This window comes from Drosophila obscura, unplaced genomic scaffold, assembly GCF_018151105.1.
Source record: "Drosophila obscura isolate BZ-5 IFL unplaced genomic scaffold, ASM1815110v1 contig_179, whole genome shotgun sequence".
In the NCBI taxonomy this organism is placed as follows: Eukaryota; Metazoa; Arthropoda; class Insecta; order Diptera; family Drosophilidae; genus Drosophila; species Drosophila obscura.
Window position 1 is genome coordinate 7236383 of NW_024542766.1, and position 15065 is coordinate 7251447.

The 15065-nt window shown below is 46.5% G+C and overlaps 3 protein-coding genes across 3 annotated transcripts; 2 read left to right on the forward strand and 1 right to left on the reverse strand.

Moving 5' to 3' along the window:
• The first annotated feature begins 374 nt into the window (after window positions 1-374).
• Window positions 375-6162, forward strand: LOC111076861 (dynein assembly factor 1, axonemal homolog). Its single transcript, XM_022370879.2, has 6 exons — window positions 375-648; window positions 703-1172; window positions 1240-1304; window positions 1362-1447; window positions 1510-5511; window positions 5571-6162. The coding sequence occupies exons 1-6, from the start codon at window positions 504-506 to the stop codon at window positions 6071-6073; spliced, it is 5271 nt and encodes a 1756-aa protein (XP_022226571.2). The 5' UTR covers window positions 375-503; the 3' UTR covers window positions 6074-6162.
• A 1465-nt stretch (window positions 6163-7627) lies between these two features.
• On the reverse strand, window positions 7628-8902 carry LOC111076882 (putative gustatory receptor 39b). Its single transcript, XM_022370910.2, has 3 exons — window positions 7999-8902; window positions 7773-7946; window positions 7628-7693 (listed from the first exon to the last, which is right to left on the reverse strand). Exons 1-3 carry the CDS (start codon window positions 8881-8883, stop codon window positions 7637-7639), a joined length of 1116 nt encoding a protein of 371 aa, XP_022226602.2. The 5' UTR covers window positions 8884-8902; the 3' UTR covers window positions 7628-7636.
• Window positions 8903-9809: 907 nt separating this feature from the next.
• LOC111076879 (cytosolic 10-formyltetrahydrofolate dehydrogenase) lies at window positions 9810-14214 on the forward strand. The gene is made up of 3 exons (XM_022370904.2): window positions 9810-9969; window positions 11182-13287; window positions 13366-14214. The coding sequence occupies exons 1-3, from the start codon at window positions 9964-9966 to the stop codon at window positions 13993-13995; spliced, it is 2742 nt and encodes a 913-aa protein (XP_022226596.2). The 5' UTR covers window positions 9810-9963; the 3' UTR covers window positions 13996-14214.
• Window positions 14215-15065: the final 851 nt, after the last annotated feature.

Below are 15065 nucleotides of genomic sequence, written 5' to 3' on the forward strand. Positions count from 1 at the left end.
AAGAACGTGAAAATAGTCCATTACTATTTTCCTTTCGCAAAGTTAAAAAAAAAGAATGTACGCTAGGTAGCGATCAGAGGACAGTTTATGGAGCTTATGGACAGAGCTTAGAGTATCGAAATTGCATTACATCTATATATGTGCGTATATATTTATTTCAGTTGAAATATTGGAAACAATTTGCATTCATTTCATTTCTTCCCTTTCAAGGAGTTGCCACTGGCAACCCTTTTTTTAATAGTGTTTTAAAACAGTACAGTTACGATTGCAGAGTTGCAGCTGCAACAAATCAAGCGTTGCTATCGACAACAGTAGCAGGCTGCTTGTTTGTTCAATCAAAACAATCGAAACGAGTATCCCTCTGTCGATTTAGTGCTTTGTGCTTTTCAACAAATCACATAGTTCATAGTAGTGTTAATAAAATTCAAAGCATTTCAAATATTATAGAGACTTCTGCGAATATATTGTATAAATTTCTAAAGGAGAACCAGAACGAAGCTGCAATGTGCGAGCCGGGCTACGCACGACGCCACGAGGAGGTAACCGGCCTGAATCGCATTACCGCCAAGGGCCTCAGGGAGATATGCAAGCGGGACAAATTATATCAAACGCCACGGCTCAACGATGTGCTCTACTTGCACTTTCAGGGCAAGTATTTGTGCGTCAACTTTATGGCCAAACACTGACACTTTTCCGTTGCAGGCTATCAGTGCATAGAGAACCTGGATGAGTACACAGAACTCAAGAGCATTTGGCTCGAGAGCAACGCCATTTCGGAGATACAGAACCTAACGAAGCTCACAAAACTCAAGTGTTTGTATCTGCAGAACAATTTGATAACCAAAATGGAGAATCTGGAGTGCTGTCGGGAGTTGGATACGCTGAATGTTAGCCAGAATCACATACGCAAAATAGAGAATATTGGCACGGATATACTGCCGGTGTTGAATACCCTCAACATAACATCGAACTATCTGACGGACAGCGCCAGTTTGGCTGCTCTGGTCGAGTGCAAGACATTGTCGGTGCTGGATTTGGCCAACAATCGCATCGATGACATTTTGATTGTGAAAATATTCGAACAAATGCCCAGCCTGAAGGTGCTGGTGCTGCAGGGCAATCCCGTGGTCTCCCGACTGCCGCAGTATCGCAAAACGTTGATATTGGCCTGTGTAAGCTGCAGTTCTTTACAGCCATGGTGTGGGTACTCCTGTTTATGGTTTGCTTTTTGTGTTGCAGCAAGAGCTCACGTACCTGGATAGTCGTCCTGTGTTTGCACGTGATCGCGCCTGTGCCGAGGCCTGGTAGACTGATAAATAGTTCTTATAGAGAATGGCATATAAAATGGCTTTATCTTGCAGGAAACGCGACGGCTACGAAGGCGAACGCAAAGAAAACCAACGCTGGAATCGTGCCGAGCGTCGCAAGACGCGCGACAGCGTCAACAGTAAGAGAAAACCCCATTGGAAAACCCAAAATAGTAGCCTAAATCTTATCCTCCACTCCCAGGTACCATACGCATGCGCAATAGCCATCTAAAACCCGAAGACCAGCTGCCACTACTCCACTCCAGTGACTCCGAGGAGGAGCAGAAGGGCATTGCGGATGCAGAAAAGACACGCAAGCGAGCCGAAATGGAATACGGTTGTGTGGACGACATGTGGGACGAGGTCTCTGGTGAGAGTCAGGCCTCGGAGCATAGCCCAACCAGCTCCACATCGGCGGAGGAGAGTGAAAGTGCTGGCTCGCAGGCGGATCACATTGCCGAGCGCATCAGTAATCGTCGTGCAAAGCCTCTAGAGGGCAGGCCTAAGGTGCTGTACGATGAGGCCGTGGCGGGCGACGTGGAAAGCATTGAGCAACTTGTCAAAAACAAAGAGGAAAAAGAACAGAAAGATCTGGATAGCTCAGGCAAGATAATTCCTACAGAAGAAATAAAGAAGAAAGCAGAAGCTAAGGATCCCGACAGCGTTGACAAACCCGTCACAGCCGATGAGAATAATATAAATGAAGCTGTAAAGGAGCAGCAGAACACACAGCCATCCAAAACGATGGAGCAGCCCCAGGGCAAGCGAATACTTATAGAAGAAATGGATGCTAGCGAGCCAATAAAGGAGGAGCTGCTTAGCTCGCAGCCTGCTGAGGGAAAGCAGCCTGATCTTGATCTTGTTGAAAAGAAGGAAGAAATTATGCAAGCAATTGGTAAACAATTGGATGATGCAAACATTAATGAATTAAACCTCATGGAAAAGCCAGTTCCAAACGCCTCAGAACTCCTACAGTCAGACAGCGCCGCGGAGCCGCCACTTCTTCAATCAGACAGCGCTGAAGAGGCCCCGCCTTTGCTTCAATCCGAGAGCACCACAGAGGCACCGCCTTTGCTGCAATCAGACAGCGGTTCAGAGCTGGATAACAGCGCAGATCTGGAGCAGACATGCCAAACGCTGCTCCATGTGGCCCAAGGCAACAAGGATGGCGCAGATCCCACGCCCCAGGAAATAAAATCCCAACTCGTCGATGAAATGTACGAGAGTTTCGGCTCGGAAATGTTTGCGGAACATTCGCAGTCCATCGATCAGTTGCTCAACGAAAGCACCACAAAATACCAACTGGCGGCGAAAGTCTGCTGCGAGCAGGAGACAGCCACCACACCCAGGGATTTGTATAAGGAATTCATGGAGGAGTTCTCGCTGCAGCCCAAAAGCCAAGAGCAATTGGATTGGGAGCAGGAGTGTGCCGATGCCAGCGAGAAGTGTGCCCATGATTTGGCCGAAATGGGCAGCCACCTGGATGAGGATCTGCAGGAGCTGCGCCAGCACACGGAGAACTTGAGTGCCACCGAGCACACGGAGGGTCTGTCCGAGTCGGATGAGGAGCTAACAGAGACCGAATTGGAGGCAAAGTCCGAACTGTTAAAGGGGCAATTCGAGGAACGCAAACAGCGCCTCAAGGAGGCGATGGAGGAGCGAAAGCAGCTGCAGGAGAAAAACGAAGCCACAAAGGCAGAGCTGGCCGATCTGACACAACGCTATGATCTCTTTGCCAAGATCCTGGACGATTGCACGGATAATGTGCCGAAGCGCGTGTTCGGCGCTGGCTCCGATACGCCCAGCAAGGACTGGGACAAGGAGGAGTGCATGCGGCAGCTGCCACTGACTGCCATGGAGGACGCCATCAAAGAGGGCGGACACTCAGCCAATGATGATGATGATGATGATATATTGACGCGACCCTTGACAGAGCTGAGCAGCGCCGAGCAGGCGGAGGAAATCTGCGCCAGTTTGGATCGCAAGCTGGCCGGCGAGGAGGAAACCCTGCGTCAGCTGCTCTCTGAGCTGGAGAGCGAGAATGAGATTTTGTACAACATTGAGACGGAGGTGGACTATGAGGAGTCCTTCAGCTCGGAGGACTCGCACTCGCAGATGGTGTGTGCCTCGCTGCTCAACGATCTGATCAGCGATGTCATCTACAAGGACATCACGGAAATGGGTCCCAACAGCTATCCGCTGGGTCCCTTTGAATCCGACGACGAGTACAGCTACTCGGAGCAGCCAAAGCTGGAGAAGCTGGTGCCGCCGCATCTAGAGAATCCAGCGGGTGGCAAGAGTATGCGCGAATGTGTGGACTCGTTCAAGGAGTTCCTAGCCAGCCGGGCGGACGCTACCGCACCCAGGCCTGTGTCCTCCACAAACAAGGAGAAAATACGCGCAGCCAAGGCGCTGTTGCAGTCCAAGTGCCTGGCGGACTATAGCAAGGACACGCCCGAAAGTTTGGATGCCCAACTGGCCAAGGATGAGGCCAAGCGCAAGCGGCATGTGGCTGCCTCGGCGGCACGCTGCTTTGCCCAGCGGGAGAAGTACGATGACACCTTGGAGGTCGTGGACAATCGTCTGATGATCGTCAAGAAGGACACGGGTGAACTAGAGGAGCTGCCACCGCCGCCGGGACTGATCAGTGACTCGGAATCAGAGCAGGGGGAGGAGGACGATGATGATGTCTATGACACTGCAGACGAAGACGCGCATGAAAGTAATCCACGTGCCCCCTGGACCACACCGTACGAGCCAAAGCCCCGCAAATCGGCCGAGCATTTGGTCAACGAGGCCATGCAGCGCTGTCTGGCCGAACAGTTTACTGAACTGCCAGCCGATGACAGCCAGGAGAATGAAAGCCTGGAGGAGGAATTCTTCTCGCTGGAGGCCAAGCAGACATTTGGCAACCTCGATACGGAGTTCTTTCAGAAGTTAGATCTCGATAAGGTGACGACGGCGAACAATGCGGAGGCTGCCACCGAATGCATGCGCAGCTACAACGAGCTGAAGGCCTGCATGAAGTCGGGCGCCACAGAGCTGCAGCTGACCAGCGAGGAGAACGAAATGCTGCAGGCGATGCTCTCCTCCAATGAGGAGCTGGAGGCCAAGGCCAAGCCCAGCGACGATCCGCTGGTGGAGCGGGAAAACGAATTGTTGAACAAAATGATGCAACGCATGAAGGAGCAAGAGGAGCAGGCACGTGAAGAGGAAGCACTGAAGCTGCAGCAGCAGCAGCAGCAGCAGGAGGAGCAGGATTCAGCTTCCATTAAACTTTCGGTGGGTGAGGGTTCTATGCTGTATCAGCGCTGGAGTCCTTTGTCCATAACAGAAATCATTGAACAAGAAGAAGGCGGTGCAAAGGGAGAAGAAGGATGTGCAAAGGGAGAAGAAGGAGGTGCAAAGGGAGAAGAAGAAGGAGGTGCACAGGGAGAAGAAACAGTTTCCCCAGAAGCAGAAGCAAGTGTTACCCAAGAAGCAGAAGTAAAAGATCTCCAAGCAGCAAAAGGAAGTGTTCCCCAAGCCACAGAAAGATATCCAAAACTTCCAGCAATGCACCCACTCATCGGCTATGAGGACATTGATGACGATGATGCCCCATCCGATTTCACAACCGATTATTCGTCCGACGACGAAATGGCCGTTGTAGAGCCACCAAAACTGCCACCCGAAATGCTCAAAGCCTACTACTACGAGGGCTTCGAGGAGGATATGCGCATGGTGCGTGAGAATGAGGCCAAGACACGTCGAGGTCTGCGCAAAATAATGCAAAACGTAAAGAAAATGCCGCAAGAAGATAATGGAAAAGAAACGGCAACCGAATTGGAATCTGGCCCGGCGCAGGCGGAGCCACAGACCGAGACAGAAAAGGGCAAGGAACAGGGCGAGGACAAACCGTTGGTGGAAACTGCCAAAGATAAGTGGGCAAAAATAGCATCCAGATTGAAGGAATTTCTCGATCCCGAGTCCATGGCGCAGCTGGAGAGTCACGAATACGGCGAAAGTGATGGCGAGGAGAATGAGGAGGATATTATGAATGATGTTGCTGGTTTGGAGAACTTTGAAGAAGAGTCACAGACGCAATTGGAGGGCGCTGTGGAAGAAACTTCAGAGAAGCAAGAAAACCAACAAACACCAAAGCAGAACCTCGCTGAAGCAGCAATCACTGAGCCAAACAAACAATTGGAAGATATCCCTGAGGGTAAGCAGCAAAGCAGCAACAAAAACTGCATTTTATTTAAGTAAAACTCTTAATTTCAGATTGGAATCTGCATCAGAACTTATTTGAACAGAATGGAAAAGCTTTCCTTGAGCTAAAGACCGAAGACAACTCTGACATTGGCGATTCAGAGAATAAAAAACCAATTAGTGAATGCCAAAAGATAAATCCAGATGATTCGAATATAGGCGATGGCCATGCAGAGAACTTGATAAAGCAAAACGATATAAAACACATTGAAACACAAGAAAACAAAGAGGAAAAAGATGAAACTGCAGAAAATCCAGCAAACACGGCTAATTTGCACAACACAGACAACAAAACACCAACAGAATGCTCCCACACACCTGCAAAATTTGTAAAATTTGACTATTTTGAGGACACTGAACCCTCTGAATCCCCAGAAGCCACAGAATCCACAGCTAACTCCACCGAAGCCACGCTCAAAACCGAACAAATGGAATTCCATGTGGATGTGCTAAGCGATGATGGCAATGTGGTCATCAAAGAGGTGACCGTTGAGGCCCAAGTCACCTACCAATAGATGCATTCATTCATTTCTTTTGTTTAGTTTTTAATCAGTTTTAAAATGTATATTAAATTTTTCGCACTTCCTGCAAATGGATGAGAGCATTCAAAAAATTGTAAATTTATTGGCTTTGGTGCTTAATCGATAAGGGGGATTGGAAAGTTCAGACTGGAAAACCAGTTTAAACCGCCTCAAACGTTCATACAATCGAGTGAAAACACTTGCGAAGTCTCCCAGTGATTAGGCGGGACAATCGATGGAACATTTGCCCCGGGGTAGCAGTGATACGAGTGCCTATCAAAATTGGCACATCTTGAACCACTTGAAACCGGTTCGAGGGCCTTTGTCGGGCAGCCAGCAAACCGGTTTCACGTTATTTGTTTTGCGACAAGTCCAGTCGTCTAAACCAGAGGCCAATCGGTTGGGTTATCACTAGGCTAGAACCTACTCTGGGGTATAATTCCAGCATTACCAAGCGATTATTTACAGTTTAATCCCCGAAATGTCACCATTTCAAGCGGCCACCAGGGCAGTCGCTGAATGCGTGTTCGAAATGTTATTTATACCCGAAAACAAAAAATGTATATATATATATACAATACTCAAAGATTAAATTGCATAATGGCGCCCCAGTACTCGTATTAGACCCCCCCGAGGTGTGCCCCTGACAACTGATGATCTAGCAATTTTTTTTTTGGTGTCATGCGATCAGATGTTACTTTTATTTTTGGAGGCAGATGTTCAGATATTACTTATTGTTACCTCGTATTCGTACTCGTATTCGCTGTGGCCCACAATCAACACGCGATAGCATAAGTTACCTATGCATAATATTTCCATTGCACTGCCAGAAATCGTGCGAATATACGCGTATATATATATGTAATTTTGGACTAATCACAAATTCAACGATAAGATAATCTTTACTTTGGTTGAGTTCTTTTACTGGTTTCAACTGGTTTTTCGTTTCGCATTTGGGCAGGTGTGATACAGTTTGGTTTTTGGACACTTTGCTGTCCACATAATCTTATCTAAAGATTGTTTTAGCTCTTGCAGAACAAAAATAAAAATACAAATGGGTCAATGTTGGATAGCTTGAGCTTGCAGGAGTCTACAAAATTTTTTATTTGACTTTTGAACATTATTTTTGATGATTTTCGCCTATTAGGAACTAAAAGGGGAAAATGTGAACTGGAGGTTCTAGAGCTCTAAATATTCATTGATTTTAGTTTTGAATATTATTTTCTATGATTTAACGCTGCTAGGTGCTAGCTTTCATGTGCTGCAGATATCAAGAGATGTTTTAAGGGCTTAAATAAATATTTATTTTAATTTTAAACATAACTCATGCTTTGCACCTACGAGGTATGAGAATAGTGCCTCTAGAGAGGTTAAATATGGGGGGCTAAATAATAATTTATTTCAGTTTTCATTTCAGTTTTATTTCAGTGCATCAAAATAATCCATTTAAATAGGTTTGAGGTGCCTAAATAAAGTTTTAAGTGAACTGCAGGAGCAGAATATTTCCCAAGCGATAAATTCATTAATATCAGTTTTAAATATTTTTTCATCAATTTGCTACGATGCACTGAATTGCATTAAAACAATCAAATATGTTACCATGGCAGCAAACATCTGAAAGAGTTAAACAAAGGAGAGTAAAACACTTGAAGAGTTTTTCCATTCGACAACAAAAATTCAAAATATTACCCACCGACATGAGCAGTGAATTATCAATGAGCATAAAACCCTCGGCGTTAATGGCCAATGCATTGTGCTCCACTTGCATGGTAAATTCTGTCAGCAGTTCAGTGTACGCGGGCTCCTTCGATGGCTGTGGGGCAGGAGTGTATGCCAAGGCACGAACATGGCTGCCAATGAGCATGTGCTGCGCGAGAGAAATGGATCGAAAAATTGCATGCTGTTTAGAGTTGACTCACCTGCCATTTGCAGTACTCGCCACATCTGCAGAAAGCCAAAATTAAAGCCAATGATGGCAGAGCATACGATAGTGAGGCAAAAAGATACACATACTCATATGCACCTGCCAGGACCTGTTGGGTCCAGTACACATTCACCGTGCCATCCATGAACATTACCACAAATATACTCAAAATTGACCAGCCAAAGAGATCATTGAAATGACCGAAAAGCTCAAAGAGCTGCATGTGGCTTTGCTTCAGCTCGAGTAGGAATTCCAGGGAGCACAGCTGCTTGCAGTTGCCATCCGGCAAGCAATTTCCACCCATCGAATGACAGTGCAGCACATCCCGTATGCGTTTGCCCAGCAGCTCCACATGGAAGCCCATTAAGTCCACATAGAGCAGCAGCAGCACACACTGCCATCGAATGATGAGGGTGGCCACCAACGAGGACCAAACGTAGATCAAGCGTGCATTAAAGGATGTATAAATCACAATAGCCATTGTCCCCAGGCTGGCCATGCCCAGTACTACAATTTTAATGTAACGCCTGCGGGGATATGCCAACGCGCCCATCTTTAGCTGCACTTCCAGGCGCTCCCTTAGGCGCTTAAACTCCTCACAGTATCCATAATATCCGGGGTACTGGCACATCAGCTGCAGCAGTATGACCGTCATGCACGTAATCTTTGCAATAAACACAATCATGCTAACGAGCAGCGACAGCAGCAGTGAATCTTTTTGTGGTACTTCAATTTCCACAAAGAATATCGCGAGATTTGTGCATATTAAAAATAGCGAATAAATCTTTTGAAAATACTGACACGGTCGGCAGCTCTCTGTCCAGGGTACCAGACCCAAAAAGGCAAAATACTTGAGGCAGGACTGCAGGCGGTACAGCATGATGATGAGGATGATCCTTCTCCAGGTGTGCTTGCCTCACAACTGTATAGAGGGGACAGGACAGGTGCAACACAAGTACTGCTGATGGCGAAAGATCTTTAAGGTTTGATAGTACCGAATATAGTGCTCGTAGTTTTTAATTAGCTAAATGGCTGCTAGGTTTATTGCTAGCTTGGATAATTATAATTATGATTCCATTTAGGGAAATTTATTAACTAAAATGTAAAGCAAAATGCAGTCTATTGAATTCTTATATTAGCGGAAGCCACTGTCTTAGCTTTTGTTTACCTTAGCCGTTCACAATATTTCAATAAATCACTGTTTAATCATGCCTAATATTAAGGTAGGCCACTGTTTAGAGCTGCAGCTGCGCTTCGTCTAATATTTTTGAGTGCCAGTGTTTACTGCAGCCTTTGCCATATTTTTCCTTGTCGATGGCAACCCAAAACCCCCAGGAAAACTCAATTCAAGCCAACAGGTGAATCACAGCTGCAACTTCGCTTTGGATTACATTCCCTTACAGTGAAAACCCATCTGATGCCCAGACACTTGTCGATTGTATATTCCCCAGAATGTAAAAAAAAGTCCGGCCCTCTGATCATGCCAAATCGACATGCACACACACCGCGGCTCGTGCTGCTGCTGCTGCTGCTGCTGCTGCTGGTGGTGCAGCTCTCTGCTTTAGCTGTGAGATTGATAAGCAGTTCGTTGTCGCTGATTTAATTATGAAATGTATGTGAAGTGAGCCCCAAAACAAAGAGCCATTGGCGCACTGGGGCACGGCGCTGGCAGCGCATGTCTATGCTGCTTTTTGTAGTTTTTTTTAGGTTTCATTTTTTTATAATCAAATCAAGTTGATAACGATAATGAGCAGCTCGTGTGGCACCAAGGTATAAATACCACCCGGTTTTCACACTGAATTTCAGTTGATAGTTTGCCGGCCTTCCAAGCGGTTGGGGCATGCATAAAAATAGTGAAAATATAGCGTGAAAAGTGAAAACTATAAAGTGAAAATTAATTACAGTTTAATTGAAGTGAAAATCAGTTTGGAGATTTTGCTGTGCAATTAATACACAAGAAATGGCTGTTAGTATTCACAATCGAAATTCATATTCATATTCGAATTAAATTTGAATCTTATTTAAGTTTGCAATTGAGTTAAATTCGTGCTAGCAGATTTTGGCAGAGAATCAGAAACCCAAATCAAAGCAAATCGAAATTAATGCCAAACCCTAATCGATTTTTGGAGCAATGCGAATTTATAGTTTTGCTGCAAAGATAATACTCGTAGAGATATATTTTAATTGGATTTTGGAATGCTTTTTTTTTTTTGGCGGCTTAGCGAATTAAGTGCAGGCTATTTATTTTTTATTTTATGAATAGATAATAATATTAAAAGCAAAATAAAAGTGTTTTATTACACTACAAAATACATCCGCAATGGAAATTCAAAGTTTTGCTGCAAAGAATATTGAAATTTATTTGAATGCCTTTTTGGCGGTTTAGTGATTAAATTAATTTATTAATTCATATAAAGAGTGCAGTCTATTTAGAATTTATGGCAGAATAATAATGCTAAAAGCAAATTAAAAGTATTTTATTGCACTGAAACATAATTTTTCATAGTTTATTTGCTGCTGTTTATTTGTGTCTAAATTGGGTCATATTTAATTGCTCTTTTGAATGGAAAAGGTTGTGGAAAAATGTTTTGATTTCTTATAGAATTTGCTTTTATTTTTCATTTAATTTTCATAGTTTATTTGCTACTGCTTATTTGTGTTTAAAATGGCTCATATTTAATTGCTTTTTTGAAATGGAAAAAGTTGTGTAGAAATGTTCTGATTTCTTATAGAATTTTCTTAACAAACAAGCAGAAAATGGTCAAGTAGAGCTGGCTTAAATAGGTGTCTATGCTTTATTTCAATGAAATATCACAGCAGTGCTTAGATGCACACATTTTATTGGACTTTTTGGGCTCCCTTTTCGCTTATTGCACATAAGAAATGCAAAGTAGCTTCATGGACCGCATAATTGTCCTACGTGGCGCGACCTATAGAGATTCTATTAGCGCCCATGAGCTCTCTAAAAAGTTTAAAATGGTTTCTAAAAGTTTCAACCGAAAATTGGAGTTCCCCTTGCATCGTTAAACCACTCAAGCAATAGTATTTTAGGGATAGAGTCATAGCTGCATGAAAATCCACCTCTTTGACACCACTACAGAGCTCCTAACTGCCTGCCTCTGCAAAGCGAACACAAACTAACTCTTTGCCCCTCTCTTTAAACCGCTCTTTACTACAGCTTCAACTTCGCATTGCCATCATTGGCCAGAGTAACTTTGCTGCCGACGTTCTGGAGCTGCTGCTGGAGCGTGCGAACGTACAAATTGTGGGTGTCTTCACCATACCGGACAAGGGGAGTCGCGAGGATGTGCTGGCCGCCACTGCCGCAGCCCACAAGATACCCGTCTTCAAGTTTAGCAGCTGGCGGCTGAAGGGCGTGGCCCTGCCAAAGGTCTTGGCTCAATATAAATCGGTGGGCGCCACCTTGAATGTGCTGCCGTACTGTTCGCAGTTCATTCCGATGGAGGTGATTGATGGTGCCCCATTGGGCAGCATTTGCTACCATCCATCGATACTGCCGCGCCATCGCGGTGCCAGTGCCATTTCCTGGACGCTCATTGAGGGCGATGAGGTGGCCGGCTTTAGTATCTTCTGGGCGGACGATGGCCTGGACACTGGACCACTGCTGCTGACGCGCCAGACGAATCTGGAGCCAACCGACACGCTGGACAGCATCTACAAGCGATTCCTGTATCCCGAGGGCGTCAAGGCCATGGGCGTGGCCGTCGATATGGTGGCCAATGGCACAGCGCCAAAGATAACCCAAACGGAGATCGGTGCCACCTACGATCCGGCCATGTTCAAGGCGGAGAATCAGCTGGTCAATCTGCAGCAGTCGGCGGCGCGCATATGGAACTTTGTGCGTGGCTTGGACTCTGTGCCGGGGGCCATAGCCACGGTCATCCAGCAGGATGGCACCGAGGAGCAGATACGTCTCTTTGGCGCCCATTTGTACTCCGCCGGACCCGTGTCCCATGGCCAGCCGTTGCGTCTGAAGGGTCTGAAGAAACCCGCCTGGATTCACACCGCGGGACTGCTCATCGAGGGCACCGATGGGGCGTTCGTCAATGTGCGTCGCATCAAGCGCGGCTCAAAGGTCATCAATGCCAGCGAATGGTTCAAGCAGGCCGAGCAGCAGCCCATCACCGACTTCAGCGAGGATGAGCTGTCGAAGCGGGCTCTGCTCTCTGGCATCTGGCAGGCCATCCTGAAGGAGCCCATTGAGGATGCGACAGACTTCTTTGCCGCTGGCGCTGGCTCCATGGATGTGGTGCGTCTGGTGGAGGAGGTGAAGGAGGCATTCGATGTGCCCCTGGAGAATGACAATGTCTTCATGGCGCCCGTGTTCGAGGAGTTCTTTGGACAGCTCGTAAAAATCTTGCGACAGGGCAGTGGCGGCTCTGCTGGTCAGCAGCTCATCTACGAGGGTTTCACCCTCAAGGCAAACAAACGGGAGATTCAGGTGCCCACGCAGCTGTTCATCGATGGGCAGTTTGTGGATGCCGAGGGCAAGCGCACTCTGGAGATTGTCAATCCCACGGATGAGCAGGTTCTGTGCAAAGTGGCCTGCGCCTCGCCCCAGGATGTGGACAAGGCGGTGCAGGCTGCCCACACGGCTTTCTATGGCTCCTGGAAGCAGGTCTCTGCCCGGCAGCGTGGACAGCTGATGCTCAAGCTGGCCGATCTCATGGAGAGCCACAAGGAGGAGCTGGCCACCATTGAGTCGGTGGATTCGGGCGCTGTCTACACGCTGGCGCTGAAAACGCACGTGGGCATGTCCATCGATGCCTGGCGCTATTTTGCCGGCTGGTGCGACAAGATCCAGGGCAGCACCCTGCCCGTAAATCCTGCGCGACCCAACAATGTGCTGACATTCACGCGAAAGGAGCCCATTGGCGTGTGCGGCCTGGTCACGCCATGGAACTATCCGCTCATGATGCTGTCCTGGAAGATGGCCGCCTGTATTGCCGCCGGCAATACCTGTCTGATCAAGCCCGCCCAGACGTGTCCCCTGACGGCGCTGAAATTCGCCGAGCTAACTGTGCGGGCGGGTTTCCCGCCAGGTGTGATTAATGTGCTGCCCGGCAAGGGCTCCGATGCGGGTCAGGCAGTGGCCGATCATCAATTGGTACGCAAATTGGGCTTCACCGGCTCCACGCCCATTGGCAAGCACATTATGAAGTCCTGTGCCGATTCGAATCTCAAGAAATGTTCGCTGGAGCTCGGTGGCAAGAGTCCATTGATTATATTCGCGGACTGCGACCTGGATAAGGCGGTGAAGCATGTAAGAAAACCCCAAAGAAAAGCACCAGGGAAAGCCTCCAACTAAAGCTCTCCCTTTTTTTGTGTGTTTATTTTCCAGGGCATGTCTTCGGTGTTCTTCAACAAGGGCGAGAACTGCATTGCTGCCGGGCGACTCTTTGTGGAGGATCGCATACATGACGAATTTGTGCGACGTGTGCTCAAGGATCTGCGCACCATGACCATTGGGGATCCGCTGAATCGGTCGACGGCCCACGGCCCGCAGAACCACAAGGCACACTTCGAGAAGCTGCTGGAGTTCTGTGAGCGTGGTGTGCAGGATGGTGCCACATTGGTGTACGGCGGATGTCGTGTGCCGAATCTCAAGGGCTACTTCTTTACCCCCACGGTATTCACGAATGTCGAGGATGATATGTACATTGCGCAGGAGGAGTCCTTTGGGCCCATCATGATCATATCCAAGTTCAATGGCAGCGACATCGATTCGGTCATGCAGCGGGCAAATAGCACCGAGTACGGGCTGGCCAGCGGTGTCTTTACCAAGGACATTGGCAAGGCTCTAAGCTTCGCGGACCGCATTGAGGCCGGCACTGTGTTTGTGAATGTCTACAACAAGACGGACGTGGCAGCGCCATTCGGCGGCTTCAAGCAGAGCGGCTATGGCAAGGACTTGGGTCAAGAGGCACTCAACGAGTATCTGAAGACAAAGTGTGTGACAATTGAATACTGAGAAGGGGCAGTGGAAGTTTACTCGCAAGAGAAGTGTGTTCCAAACACAAACCCAAACCCAATTCCCAATATAAAAGTGGAAAGAGGAAAGAAAAGAAAAGACTTAATGTTTTGCATAGCTCATAGCTAGAGCAATAGTTATCATAGTAATCATAGTCATAGGTATTGCCAATTTGTACTCTTATCTATCTAATAAATAAACTTGAAGCATCATCCTTAAGCCAACGTCAAGCACTCAGCACTCAGCACTCGGCACTACTTTGCAGTGGTGGTATCTAGGCAGCCTTATGATTGCCCATGCAATCGATATTCTCAGTGCTATTCTCACTGCTGCTGCTGCTGCCTTGCCCCATACAAACCACCCCACCCCACCCAACAACGACACAACGATTGGAGGATATCTTGACTTGTGACTTGGCAAATGCACGAAAACCCATGCACCCTACGCACCCACACATAGAGAATATTTCTTGGGGAAAAGTAGAGCTAGAGAAGGAAATACTCGTATATATTCCTGCTGCAACGTTGCTCAGTCTAACAAAAATTCAGCTACTGATTGAGAGTGCAGAATATGGCTGCTAAGAGATACTGCTAATTCTACTAAGAGAATTTAATTTGAAAACCAAAACCCAAAGGAACAATATTTTATTTTCTTATTCTGGTTGTAATAGTTATGGTATCTTGATTAAATTTCATATTTCAATGCTTTATCTGGAAAATTAAGGGCACTACACAATTTTCTCCACTATTGGGGATATATAATATTGGGATCTTGATGAAATTTGGCAGATAAATAGATAATGACCCTTTCAAATAAACATGTTACAAATTTATTTACTGACTGAGTACGGGTATAAAAGTAGAGTCGCGTCCAAAGAAGCGACTCACACGTTCCTTCTCGTTTTTAATTATGTTTTTTAACTGCTAATTTTCTAAAATAATTTATTTCATTATTATTTATAGTTAATGAATATTTTTCTTACCTTTTATACTTCCATTTGCTTGCGCTTACCTGAAAATAACAACAAGATAAATCAAAATCATTTCCATTAAATTTTGTTTATAAAAACA